This window comes from Somniosus microcephalus, chromosome 6, assembly GCF_052327205.1.
Source record: "Somniosus microcephalus isolate GS21.2 chromosome 6, FLI_Smic_1.0, whole genome shotgun sequence".
In the NCBI taxonomy this organism is placed as follows: domain Eukaryota; kingdom Metazoa; phylum Chordata; class Chondrichthyes; order Squaliformes; family Somniosidae; genus Somniosus; species Somniosus microcephalus.
Window position 1 is genome coordinate 81,645,279 of NC_140992.1, and position 13,768 is coordinate 81,659,046.

Genomic DNA, 13,768 nt, shown 5'->3' on the forward strand with positions numbered 1-13,768 from the left:
CCTTAGACTGTGACCCCTGGTTCTGGACTCCCCCGCCATCGGGAACATCCTTCCTGCATCTAGTCTGTCTAGTCCTGTTAGAATTTTATAAGTTTCAATGAGATCCCCTCTCATTCTTCTAAACTCCAGTGAATATAAGCCTAATCGACCCAATCTCTCTTCATACGTCATTCCTGCCATCCCAGGTATCAGTCTGGTGAATCTTCGCTGCACTCTCTCCATGGCAAGAACATCCTTCCTCAGATAAGGCGACCAAAACTGCACACAATACTCAAGGTGTGGTCTCACCAAGGCCCTGTACAACTGCAGCAAGACTTCCTTGCTCCTGTACTCAAATCCTCTCGCTATGAAAGCCAACATAACATTTGCCTTCTTAACCGCCTGCTGCACCTGCATGCTTACCTTCAGTGACTGGTGCACAAGGACACCCAGGTCTCGTTGCACTTCCCCTTTTCCCAATCTATTGCCGTTCAGATAATAATCTGTCTTCCTGTTTTTGCCACCGAAGTGGATAACCTCGCATTTATCCATATTATACTGCATTTGCCATGCATCTGCCCAATCACCCAACCTGTCCAAATCGTACTGGAGTTTCTCTGCATCCTCCTCACAGCACACACATCCACCCAGCTTTGCGTCATCTGCAAACTTGGAGATATTAATCTAGTTCCCTCGTCTAGATCATTAATATATATTGTGAATAGCTGGGGTCCTAGCACCGATCCCTGCGGTACCCCACTAGTCACTGCCTGCCACTTGGAAAAAGACCAGTTTATTCCAACTCTTTGCTTCCTGTCTGCCAACCAGTTCTCTATCCAAGACAGTACCTTACCCCCAATCCCATGTGCTTTAACTTTACACGCTAACCTCTTATGCGGGACCTTATCGAAGGCCTTCTGAAAGTTCTGGTCCTGAAAAACTAATTTTTATACTTGTGGAATGTCAAATTTCTCCATTATGATAAAAATTACAATTTTTAAAAACTTTTAATGATATTTCAGCTTCTGCCTTATCCCCATGTGCAAGTCCCAATCTTTATTTCGCGCTCTAACATTTTTTAGAAAGTTCGGATAAAAGCAGCTTCTCATTTCCTGGTTTCCTATCTGTGAGAATTCTTCAAAGTGATTGGCTGCTTAGACAGCTTGCTGACGTCACTGCAGCATCGCCCTAGGAATCCCCTATTCACAGTGCTGCAATCAATTAAACGTCAAAAAAGGCAAACCTCTCACCACAGAAATCGCGAGAGTCTGGGCAACTTTCTTCAGGGCGATCGGGTTTGCTTCGCCACTGACCGCAAATTACGGGCCATTATTTTTACTTACCTTATTGTGGAGCCGAGAGGAGCAGGATTGCTTCTCCCAGCACCACATTAAATCCATGGATCGCTGGCAGTCACCCTTCCCACCCACCACTCCAATTTCAATCCTCCCCTCCCGGACTCTCTTATTGACCTCAGTCCGCATCCTGGATGACTGATCTTGCTTCCCCTGGGACCAGTGGGAGGGATAAGGAGAGAAGGTGGGGTTGAGGGATATGGGGAGAAGGTGTAGTTGAGGAATATGGGTCTGTTTGCTCTGTTTACTTACACCCTGTGCCAATCGGGATGGGTAACCTAAGCAATAATTTTGTTATTCCTTTTCATCTCTGATCTGTGTACAGATTTCCTCTTCCATTTCCTTCTCATAGTTATATCATTAAATGCTAAATGAAGGAGCATGAAACCTACATTTTATTCAAAGGAATACTTCAGGCTGTCTTTTCAAATTTCAACAAACAATACTTTCTAGGGATGTTATGTCACCTGGAAATTATTTTTCTATCTTAAAAGAAATTCTTTGCATCTGCAGTCCGTAGTGCTATTTGATCTATTTCAGACAAATTTTTCCCTTCAAAATGGACCTTGTACATACAACAGAAAGGCAGCCTACAGTCACATGCTATGATTTTAGTTGGTGGAGAAGTGGTTTCATCCAACAGCCATTATAAAAAAGACAATTTTTGAGAAATCAAGTTAATGGGAGCATTCATCATAGACTCCTTTCATATATATTGTACCTTATAAAGCAATTATTTGTTGTTTTCCAGGAAAATACATAACTAAGCAAGTGGGGAGTTATAAATGTAACACTTGTAAATTCTGTTTGTTGAAATTTGAAGATGCAGCCTGGAGTATCCTTTTAAATATAAATGATGCTCCCACAATGATACAAACAGACTACCTAGTAATGAATAGTAGAATACTCAACTTATACTACTCGCAATCCTTTAAATCAATGAGTTCTTGACTTCTTTAGTAAATGAGCAGTTATCTATTTTCCACAATTCATTTAAAAACTGACAGTATTTTTGGAAAACCAGAAAATTGTTTTCCGTAACATTCACTGCACAATGGAAATGTTACTTTGCTGAAATTAATTTCTGTTACCTTGCTCTCTCTTCTTTTTGGCATCATCCTCTTTCCTTTCCTTAGCCTTTAATACTTCATCTGCTTTTGCTGAAAATTAAAAATATTAATTATTGAGAAAGTCTTAAAATTATTTTATTCATTCTCAAACCCTTTGAAAATAAAAGGTTATAAAATAACCATTTTACTTTTTAAGGATAAACCCTACTGGGTGCTTTTTCTAGTACAATATTAATTTAGTTTTCAAACATATAATAACTGACACCCTTGCCTCATTTACAATGCAGCCGTAACTATGAATTCTTCCAAATTTAAAACTGTTTAAATTCTAAACCTGCATTGTAACTGATGCAAATTCATTTACTTGAATGTCAAACTATAGTAAAAGCCCACACCTCTTATGTTGCTTTAAACCATTTCCAATACAAATGGATGGGAACCTGGCTGGAATTTGCAGTCAGCGGCAAAGCAAAGGAGCTTGCTGCTGGCCCTGATGAAAGCTGCCCGAGAAGTTTGCCTTTTTCAATGTTCAATTGATTTCAGTGCACTCTGTAGTGGGAATCCATTGTGCAACGTTGCTGTCTAAGCAGCCAATCACATTGCATAATTCACAGAGGCAGGAAACCGGAAAATGAGAAGCTGCTTTTATCCGGACTTTTTAAAAATGTTACAGAGAGCAAAATAAAGATGGGGATAGGGTAGAAGCTGAAATATCATGAAAAAAACTTTAAAAAAAATGTTTTTTTAACCAATTCTTATTTTTATTATAATGGAGAAATTTGACACTCCACAAATATAAAAATTAGTTTTGCAGGGCCAGAACATTTGTTTATCAGTCAATTCGCTGTTAAGACCCCAGTTACACCTATTCCAACAAGGCTTAACATTTAACGGGGTATTTAACAGCGATATTACCACAGAAAAGCCCAAGTTTTCATTAGTTTCACTGATTGGCAGCTATGGGGTGGGGGGGGCGTCCACACCACAGCCTGTGTTGGAGTAGTGAATGACTGACAGCAACTTCAGAATTCTCGCATTTAGATGCGCATGCGCTAAATCTTGAAATTATGGTCAGTTACATGGGGATAATGATGTTCGTTCGCCATTATTATCCACTGCAAATTCTGGGCCTATATGAATCCTATATGGTCTCCTGTTCTGCCGAAACCATGCACTGAAATGTGATACGACCTGGCACCTGCCCTGGTTCAGTGGAGAAGTGTGTGTAAATACTGGGAAGACTGAATTCTGTTTGAATCAAGTGTAAATGGACTATTATTATTTACAATGGAACAGCACAATTAGTTCAGATAAAGGTAACTAAAGTGAACGTGACTTGCAGCATTTACATAATTAAGTGCCCCAAATCAATTGACAAGCCAACTGCTAAATATTGAACTGTTCTTGCTTAAGCAATTAAACATAAGAAACATGAGAAAGCATGAAATGAACAAAGGCCATTCAGTCCATTGGGCCTATTTCTTCCATAAAGAAGAAACAATCATTCTGTTATGGGCTCCTGAGGAAAGATTTTGCTCAGTTTCTTCCTGTCCCTCCAAAGCAAATCAAACTAAATGTCAGAATTCTTATTTAACCTTGCATCCTATGTACTATGACTTATGACCAGTTGCGTTCCCTAAACATTCCCATTGCTTCAGTAGCTCAGGAACCAATATATTCCATGGAAAATCTATTTATTCTGATCGCTTTCAAGCCTGTTTAGATGTTTATCATACCAGAAACCAGCATTCTGTGCAGTTTCTGATTGATTGTACAAGAGGATCCACCTGGAGTAAGTGCACCAGAACTGATACTCCAACAGTGCAGAAAGGACTGGTTTCAGTTTTATAATTAAACACCTTCTGAACCAGTAAAATATTTAAAATGTCTATGAACAGCTCCTTAGTTAGGCCTGTTGCTTTTTCTATCTCAAAGCACTGCATTCAAGTTTTGTTCACTGAACTATTTCACGGGATCCTTCTCAGATGGCATTTAAACAAGCATCATCTGTCCATATAGGAGTGTTTGACAAAGCGCTTGGAAATAAAAATAAAATATGCATCATTTTCATCATCTTACATTTTAATTTCAAACCTGATCTACATGATTTCTGTGTTTTAATTTTGTTCCATTTTCACTGCAGGTGCCTGTCCCTTGCTTCAGCTATTCACACCGTTTTTTCACTAATGTCTTGAATTTTTTTGATGCTTCTTTACATTGATTGACAGATGATTTTTTAGATCATCCAACAATCATTCCAATACTTCCTGTCTGTTAGTTTTTTTTTGCTTTCCCCTTTTTTAAATACTATTAAAATGCTTGTTTTGAGTTTTGAGCTTGGGGAGATTTTAGATTTATTTATTTCAAGATGTTGCTATTAAGTTAAATTCAGCGCACAAGGGGTCAAGACTCTCCACTCAACACACTGGCTATCTGGGGAACCTAGTTATCATGGGCTAATTTTGCGTAAGTTATTCGTTTTGGTGTTAGGAGCTAGCAGCCGGGACCAGATAAAGTGTCTGATCGAATTTGTTTCTCACATAGTTTGAGATAATGATGTACATTAACACGTTCTAGTGACATTTACAAATATAACATTGAAATAGTTTCATTCCTTTATACAGCCAGGGGACCCACACCCAGAAGTGTGGTTGCAAGTTTGACTGACAGCTGAACTGGCCAATCCCCAATATGGTCTTTCAGTTGAAGTCAAACTGAAACTAGCTCAGTCAAGTCTGCAGAAGGGTGAAGGGTCCCAGACCTGAAACGTTAACTCTGTTTCTCTCTCCACGGATGCTGCCTGGCCTGCTGAGCTTTTCCAGCATTTTCTGTTGTTATTTCAGATTTCCAGCATCCGCAGTATTTTGCTATTATATTACTTCAGAAGTTGGAATTGGAAACAGTCAGAGGTAGAAATCTCTCTTGCTAAGGTTAGAGTCAGCCAGTTCAGGAACTATTCCTATTGAAATGTGAAGCCAGGTCTGTACCAGGGGCTAATTTTGCATGCTATTCAGTTTACAGATGATCTGGTCATTTATTTCATTCTTGTTTGTGGGAACGTGCTGTGAGCAAAGTGGCTGCTGCGTTTCCTACAATACATCAGTGATTACACTTCAAAAGTACTTCACTGGCTGTAAAATGCTTTGGGACGTCCTGGGGTCGTGAAAGGCGCTATATAAATGCAAGGTTTTTCTTCTTCTTTTATTTTGATGTTACAGGGGCAATAGGGATTAGAGTAAAATGTCAAAGAAAGCTGTATTCTGTCTGTTCATCAGTCGCACATAAATTAAACCAGCTAGTTGGCGTATAATTGGCCTCATCTGACTAGAGTGTTCATCACTCTAGCTTCAGAAGTTAGGAGAAACACACATGGGGGCATGTGTGGGATTACAGTACCAAGCACATGAGGGCTTTCATTGTTATGACCCGAGTTATGGTATTTCTGTTGCCCTATAGAGTTAGAGTTGACAACTCTGGTTGGACATATTCCTGAGGGGGTCATCACATGACCTTTTGCCTCCAGCCACCCTGTCCCCACACTCCTGCTACTGGTCTCCCAACATGTCCATGCTCGCGGGGCACCACCTTCCCATGCCTATTGGAAAGTGAATAGACTCTTCATTACTCGATTGGATGATTCTTGATGGTCACTCAAACATATGCAATATTTTTATAACTGGTAAATAAAACTGTTCAAAGCAAATTAATTTTTTTTATAATTGTTTACTGCCCCCATGCTCGCAGCAGTGTCGTGAAGATTAGTGTTTAATTCCTGGAGACTCTAGGACAATCCTGCAGGGTTGGCAACCCTGTGTAAGTAGCAACTGTTAACAACATTATCTACGTTAGTCGAACTGATTTGTTGTGTTACACAGTGATGTTAACACTCTTGAAATGTGAAACATACATTTGAAGGTCGGATAATATACTATAACGGTAATAATAAATTCAAAGACCAGATTAAACTTCAATATTAAACACAAAATAAAGCCGCTTTCCCAAAGTAATGTTCTTGCATATTTCCCCCCAAAATGTATCTGGTCATATTTACTTTTACGGTACAATCTATCACATGTTCTTGGAAGCAGTTTCCAAACACTACAGTACAGATTTTAGAAAAAGATTAACATACACTGCCAAGTAACCAGGGGTTATCAATAAACTCTGTAAATTAATTAAGTTTCTGTTCCAGCATATCATTTATTTCAATACATAAATGTCTCGAGGGAACCATTTCCCTTTATTGCTAAGCTGCTGGTAAGTGAACTATGTGCAAAGAAGTCTCTAGAAATAGTCTTTAATAACAGTTGCTGACTTATTTTACCTGCTTTTATTGTGTTATAACCAAACATGTTCTAATTTCACTAATCAAAAAATGCTAACTGATGAATCTTTGCCACACTAAGTTTTATTTGAATCATCATGGAAATTTTATTTGCAATTCATTTTTTCCAATTACATACCGATCGATTCAAATTATTACTTTCGGTCTAAAATAAATATGCAAAACATCAACTGAAGTTTCAAATTTAAAACACTTGTACTTTTGTTATAAAGAAACAAAGTGTAATTTTGTTGTAAGATGAGTACAAGAACTGCTAACGTCATTTAAATCCAAGTCTCCAACCTCTCTCTCAATTCAAATGTATTAAATTAGCTTAAAAAAAATCATTTAGAATGGTAAAGACCCGTACTTCATTTACACTTCATTCTCACTGCCAGAAAAGAAAGGATAATAGAAATTCCATTTAAATTAAATTTTGCCTATAAGTGTAATTGTAGATATACCCCTTGAGTCATGTAAAATGTTTGGCTAATGTTTCATTCAAATTATCCTGCTCCAGTACACATTCGGCACTTTACAAAGATCTTCAAAATGTATTAGCAGTACTCATTAGACTGAAATTTAATAACAAAAACATCAGGTGGATTTCAAGAGCCCCCATTATCAGGAGAAGATTGATAGCTTTTATGCTGTTCAGAAGCCAACTGGGCACAATTTAGATTCAACAAGCTAATGCGCCTGATTTTGATTTATCTGTTGTACTTCACAAGTTTTGTCTTTATAGTGATCTTTTATTACTCTTCAGCTTGATCAATTTATCAGAATTCTGAGGTGGTGTGGGGTAGGCTTCCAGAAATGTTATTGTAGAAAAGTGAGGCACATACTTTGCACTCCAGATTTAACAGATGATTTATTTTAGCAGTGACACTATATAATTCATATTGCTTTCAAAAATGACTGCGTTTGCTGTGACTTCTACTAGTGGTGAATAGGAGAGGTTAAGGAAAATGTAAGATTGCTCAAATCTGGAAGTAGTGCTGTTTAGTCTTCAAGTGAAGTTAACTTCTACATATCGTAAACAGATCAGGCAATCCAGTAGGTAAAATCAGTAGTTTCCTGCTCTTTTAAGAATGTTTGATCTTGTACCCTTTCCCATTGCTTTGATACAGTGTCCCGAATTGATCCATTTAACAATATCTTGGACAGTCAGTTGACACTGACAGTTGAGCTCATATGTCAACAGTGGCCATGTTAGCAAGGTATTGGAGAGTGACCAGCATTCATGGAACTGTACTCCAACAAGGAGCCAACACCTTTGAAAGAAGGGATGGAGAGGAGAAAATTGATGGGAAAACAAGAAAATTACTGTTTTTTTTGTTTACAAAGGAAAATTATACGACATATACGATGCATGAATTCCTAATCCTTGAAGAGTCAACACGGATTTATGAAAGGGAAATTTTGTTTGACATATCTATTAGAGTTTTTTGAGGGTGTAACTAGCAAGGTAGATAAGGGGGACCCAGTAGATATACTCTACTTCGATTTTCAAAAAGCATTTGATAAGATGCCACACAAGAGGTTGTTGCACAAGGTTAAGGCTCATGGGTTTGGGGGTAATATATTAGCATGGATTGAAGATTGGTTAATGGACAGAAAACAGAGAGTAGGAATAAACGAGTCATTTTTGGGTTGGCAGGTTGTCACTCGTGGGGTGCCGCAAGGATCAGTGCTTGGGCCTCAGCTATTTACAATCTATATCAATGACTTAGATGTGGGGACCAAGTGTAATGTATCCAAGTTTGCTGACGATACAAAGCTAGATGGGAAAGTAAGCTGTGAGAAGGAAACAAAGAGGTTGCAAAGGGATATAGACAGGTTAAGTGAGTGGGCCAGAAGGTGGCAGATGGAGTATAATATAGGGAAATGTGAAATTATCCACTTTGGTAGAAGGAATAGAAAAGTAGAATATTTTTTAAAAGTTAAGAGATTAGTAAATGTTGGTATGCAGAGGGATTTGGGTGTCCTTGTGCACGAATCACAGAAAGTTAACATGTAAGTGCAGCATGCAATTAGGAAGGCAAATAGTATGTTAGCCTTTATTGCAAGGAGGTTGGAGTATAAGAGTAAGGAAGTCTTGCTGGAATTATATAGGGCTTTGGTGAGACTGCACCTGGAGTACTGTGCACAGTTTTGGTCTCCTTACCGAAGGATTTACTTGCCTTAGAGGGGGTGCAACGAAGGTTCGCTAGATTGATTCCTGAGATGAGAGGGTTGTCCTATGACGAGAGATTGAATAGAATGAGCCCATATTCTCTGGAGTTTAGAAGAATAAAAGGTGATCTCACTGAAACATATAAAATTCTTACAGGGCTTGACAGGGTAGATGCTGTTTCCCCTGGCTGGAGAGTCTAGAACTAGAGGTCATGGTCTCAGGATAAAGTGTCAGCCATTTAGGACTGAAATGAGGAGAAATTTCTTCACTCAGAGGGTTGTGAATCTTTGGAATTCTCTACCCCAGAGGGCTGTGGATGCTCAGTCATTGAGTATATTCAAGACTGAGATCGCTAGATTTTTGGACAAAAAGGGAATCAAGGGATATGGGGATAAGGCGGGAAAGTGAAGTTAAGGTAGAAGATCAGTCACAATCTTATTGCATGGTGGAGCAGGCCTAAGGGGCCTTATGGCCTACTCCTGCTCCTATTTCTAATGTTCCTATGTTCTTTTATATTGCCAGTTTTACGCTCGCATTGAAGTTGAAAGTTACACCAATGTTGTTCTGGGCAACCAGAGGTGATTTGTGCAGTAATGGAACATTTAGATATTTTTTGAAGAGTTCTTGGCCCAGTAATTCCGGGCACAACGCGTGATTATGGACGGGGTACTCACGCGTGTGCCCGGAGGAATTGCCGGTTTTCAGCATGCACAGCGCATGCGCTGAAAACCGGCATTTCCTGTCCTCTGACCCAAGGGGTTAAGAGGCAGAACGCGCGCGACTGCACAGGCAGCGCATGCGCAGTAAAATTCCTTTTTTTCCCCAGAGTTGCGCGCGTGTAAAGGCCTCCAGTCTTTACGCGTGGAAAAACAAGACGTAAGTATTTAGTTTTTCAGGTAAGTGGGCTTTTAGTACAATGTAGACATTTTTTTTCCACAGGTTTGTTATTTTTAAAGAATTTACAGGATGGTAAGTTTAGTTTTAGACCCTATTTTTTAAAAATTTATTTTTTCAAAAAATTGATTAATTGTTTAAAACATTTTTTAAAACTTATTTATAGTTAATCCAATCAGTGGGATGTTTTTTAAAATTTTATTTAAAGTTAAAGTAGTGTTTTGGCAGCCCATACTTTTCATGAGTTTGACAGCTCTTACTGTCAAACTCATGAATGAGTTTCCCCTCCCCTGATTGGCTGCACAGTGCTCACCTGATCCCAGCCGGCACATTGCACTAACTACGCCGCTGGATCAGGTAAGCACAGCGCGCCGACATCTGAACCGGGCCTGTGACAGGAAATGCAAGCAGGCCCGGGCTTCAGATGTCGGCGCGCAGGGCGAGTGCAGGTCGGGGGCTTGCACGCGCGGCAAGCCCCCGATCCTAATTTCAGGGCCCTTATGTTTTTAACTTACAATGGCCCAGAGAAATTCCAGTAACCCTGGAACATTCACAAAAAATCCAAGTACTCCAACTTCAGTGTCAATTGTTTAGCTTTCATTGCCTTGTATTAATATGCATCTGAAAGTTCGGGAAGTTGCTGACAATTAAAGAATTGTGTATTTCAGAAAGAACTAAAACCTTTAAGATTTAAGGCAAAGTAATTTAAGCTATGATTTTTTTTTAAACTTTATGGTATGGGAGTAACTTTCAACTTCAGCGAGGGAGGAAAACTGATGGTATCAGATTGGCCACCCTTTATACACCCGCCTGATTCTCCTTCCCATTGACTTCAATGGCAGCCAATCTAAGATTACCAGTTTTATGTCCGCGCTGAAGTTGAAAGTTACCCCCATCTTGTTCTGGGCAGCCAGAGGTGATTTGTGCAGTAACGTAACATTTAGGTATTTTTTAAAGAGTTATAAAGACATATATGCGTAATATTTATTCCAAATTCCAATACTTAAAAAGATTTTATACAGCATACTGTAGGAATTGACGAATTCCTAACTAATAACGGAGATCGACTCGAGAGCCATTAAACAGGTTTTTAATGCAGGAATCAATGAATTTCAACAACTAAGGAGCTTGACACAAGAGAGCCATGAATCAGGTCTTTACACAACGGAGGTGCCACGAGGACTGCCTGGGCAGCCCCGTGGATTGCGACGTGACGTCATCGTGTTTGCCCGCGCTCTTAAAGGGGCCACGCCCCGTACATGCAAACTCCATATACAAAACCCAGTAATGCCTAACACAATAGTACAGGTTTAGGCTGGTGTTAGAACATCGTTAAAGGGAATTATATACAATTAGCCAGAGTCATTCAGTAGTTCCGCCACAATACCATATAATATAAAGTCTTTTTTTTAGGATCACAAAGGTGTGATCTTTCTGAGATATATGTATTCACAAATAGTATACTGGATAATTTCCATTATCAAGGCATTTGAATTTCAGACAAAAGACTGGGTGAGTTGTGTAGACCAGTGACCAATAAAACCAAAGTCAGAGTGATTATATGCTTGGGGATGAAAAAAGGCGAGACATGTAAACAGAGAAATGGTCATTATTATATCGGCCATTCTTAAACAGGAAACTTTGTGCTATCCGGCACCGACGGCACCGAGCTGTTGCCGTCCCATCAAAACTGCCGGACAAACCAGCGCTAACATTAAAACATACGGAGATTTTGAGCTCTGTATCTGGCAACAAACCCTGTTGCTTAGCAACAGCTTCTAAACAGTCGGCCGTACCTTGCAAGCATCTCTGTAGCTTAGCAACAGCTTCAGCAAGACCTTGCAGAGCTTGACTGTTGTGAAAAAAGCAACGAAAAGAAAAAAAACCTAACGAAACAACTCCTGATTTTTGCCAGTGGCTCGAGCTTGCCGTACATTTAGCCTCCGGATAATACAAAGTTTCCTGTAATGTCATTACAAAGAGCAATATTTTGTCATGTAGCTAATATTTACTCAATCACACTGTTCAAAATTTACATTTTCAAGCATAAAAATTCATTGTACTGAGCTGAAAATCTCATATATACTATTGGTCTGTGTTCATCAGTAAGCTTAGTTTTTTAGTAGGCAGTGTGTCATTTTGCTTCAACAAAAGTTTATTTGAATCAGCCAATAAGGGCACTGGGGTATGCAGTGGATTAGCATTGTTGCTTGACTTGCAGAATCTACCTAGCTCAGACTGACTGAATACAAATTGCTTCTCACTCTGGGCTGAAATGAGCTTGGACAGACTCAATTCATTCACAGACCAACAGCACAAACTTCCTACAATTTGGCATAAATTGGAAAAAATTGTTATGGGATGTTACATTACTGTACAATAGTGTGATGGGATCTATTTCATTCACTAGCACTGGCAGACATGCTCTGGGTTTAACTTCTCACCCAAAAGATGAGAGCTCCAACAACACAGCACTCCCTCAGTACTGCATTGAAGTGTCAGCTGAGATCATGAGCTCAAATCCATAGTGCAGCTTGCACCCATCCTGAGTCAGAGTGTTACCAACTGGAAAAATGTGACATTTTAAAAAGGCCCTTTTCCCATCTCAGGGCCTCCAGGGAAATCAGCCCTATAATTTAATCACTACTGTACAATTGTACACCATTTCTCCTATCTTGGGAAAATATGCAGCAATGCTAATAGAAACTGAGAGAATGGAATAGAGTCCTTACAGGAAGTGGGGTGGAGGAAGTGTAATCAAGGTAGCGGTGGGCTTGCAGTAGACATTGGTCGACAGCCTATCCCCAGAAATGAAGATAGAGAAGTTGACAAAGGGAAGTGAAGATTCAGAAATGAAGGAGAAGTGGAAATTTGAAGCAAAGTTGTTTAACTTTCCAGTTCGGGGCGAGATCAGGAAGTGGTACCGATAGTCATCAATGTACCGGAAAAAGAGGTGAGGGGAGGGGACCTGAGTAGGACTGGAATAAAGAATGTTCCACATATTCCACAAAAAAGCAGGCATAGCCAGGACGGTTATGGTTCCCATAGCGACACCTTTTAATTGGACGAAGAGAGAGGAGTCAAAGGAGTAATTATTTAATGTAAGAACAAGTTCAGCCAGGCGGAGGAGGGTGGTGGTGGTGGATGGGGACCGGTTGGGCCTCTGTACAAGGAAGAAGCAGAGGGCCTGCAGACCTTCCTGGTGGCAGATGGAAATGTAGAGAGAGAGGACGTCCATGGGGAAAAGGAGACAGTTAGGGAAAGGAAGCTGGAAACTGTTGAAGTGGCAGAGGACGTTAGAAGAGTCGCTGATTTAGGTCTGAAGAGACTGGACAAGGGATGAAAAAATAAAGTCCTGATAGAGTAAATAAAGAGAAACGGTTTCCAGTGGCAGAAGGGTCATTAACCAGAGGACACAGATTTAAGGTGATTGGCAAAGGAACCATATAGAATCACAGAGATTTACGGCACAGAAGGAGACCATTTGTCCCATTGTATCTGTGCCAGCCGAAAAAGAGCTATCCAACCTAATCCCACTTTCCAGCTCTTGGTCCGTAGCCCTGTAGGTTACAGCACTTCAAATGTATATCTAAGTACTTTTTAAATGTGATGAGGGTTTCTGCCTTTACCGCCCTTTCAGGCAGTGAGTTTCAGACCGCCACCACCCTCTGCGTAAAAAAAGTTCTCCTTAATTCCCCTCTATTCCTTCTACCAATTACTTTAAATCTATGCCCCCTGGTTATTGATCTCTCTGCTAAGGGAAATAGGTCCTTCCAATCCACTCTATCTAGGCCCCTCATAATTTTATACACCTCAATTAAATCTCCCCTTACTCTCCTCTGCACCAAAGCAAACAACCTCAACCTATCCAATCTTTCCTCATAGCTAAAATTCTCTAGTCCTGGCAACATCCTCGGAAATAAAAAAAGAGGTGACATAAAGAAACAATTTTTTACACAGCGAGTTGTTG

At 39.8% G+C, this 13,768-nt stretch overlaps 1 protein-coding gene across 10 annotated transcripts in view; it reads right to left on the bottom strand.

The window, feature by feature from the left end:
* The window catches only part of rsrc1 (arginine/serine-rich coiled-coil 1), a 525,104-nt gene that overhangs the window by 78,164 nt on the left and 433,172 nt on the right, over positions 1 to 13,768 (bottom strand). For 8 of the 10 annotated variants that reach the window (XM_085990442.1, XM_085990445.1, XM_085990446.1 and 5 more), the window contains one exon: positions 2,426 to 2,494. The exons of the other annotated variants lie outside the window; for them this stretch is intronic. In XM_085990442.1, coding sequence (XP_085846568.1) covers positions 2,426 to 2,494 — 69 coding nt within the window. The remainder of the gene's footprint in view (positions 1 to 2,425; positions 2,495 to 13,768) is intronic. 10 annotated transcript variants of the gene reach the window in all.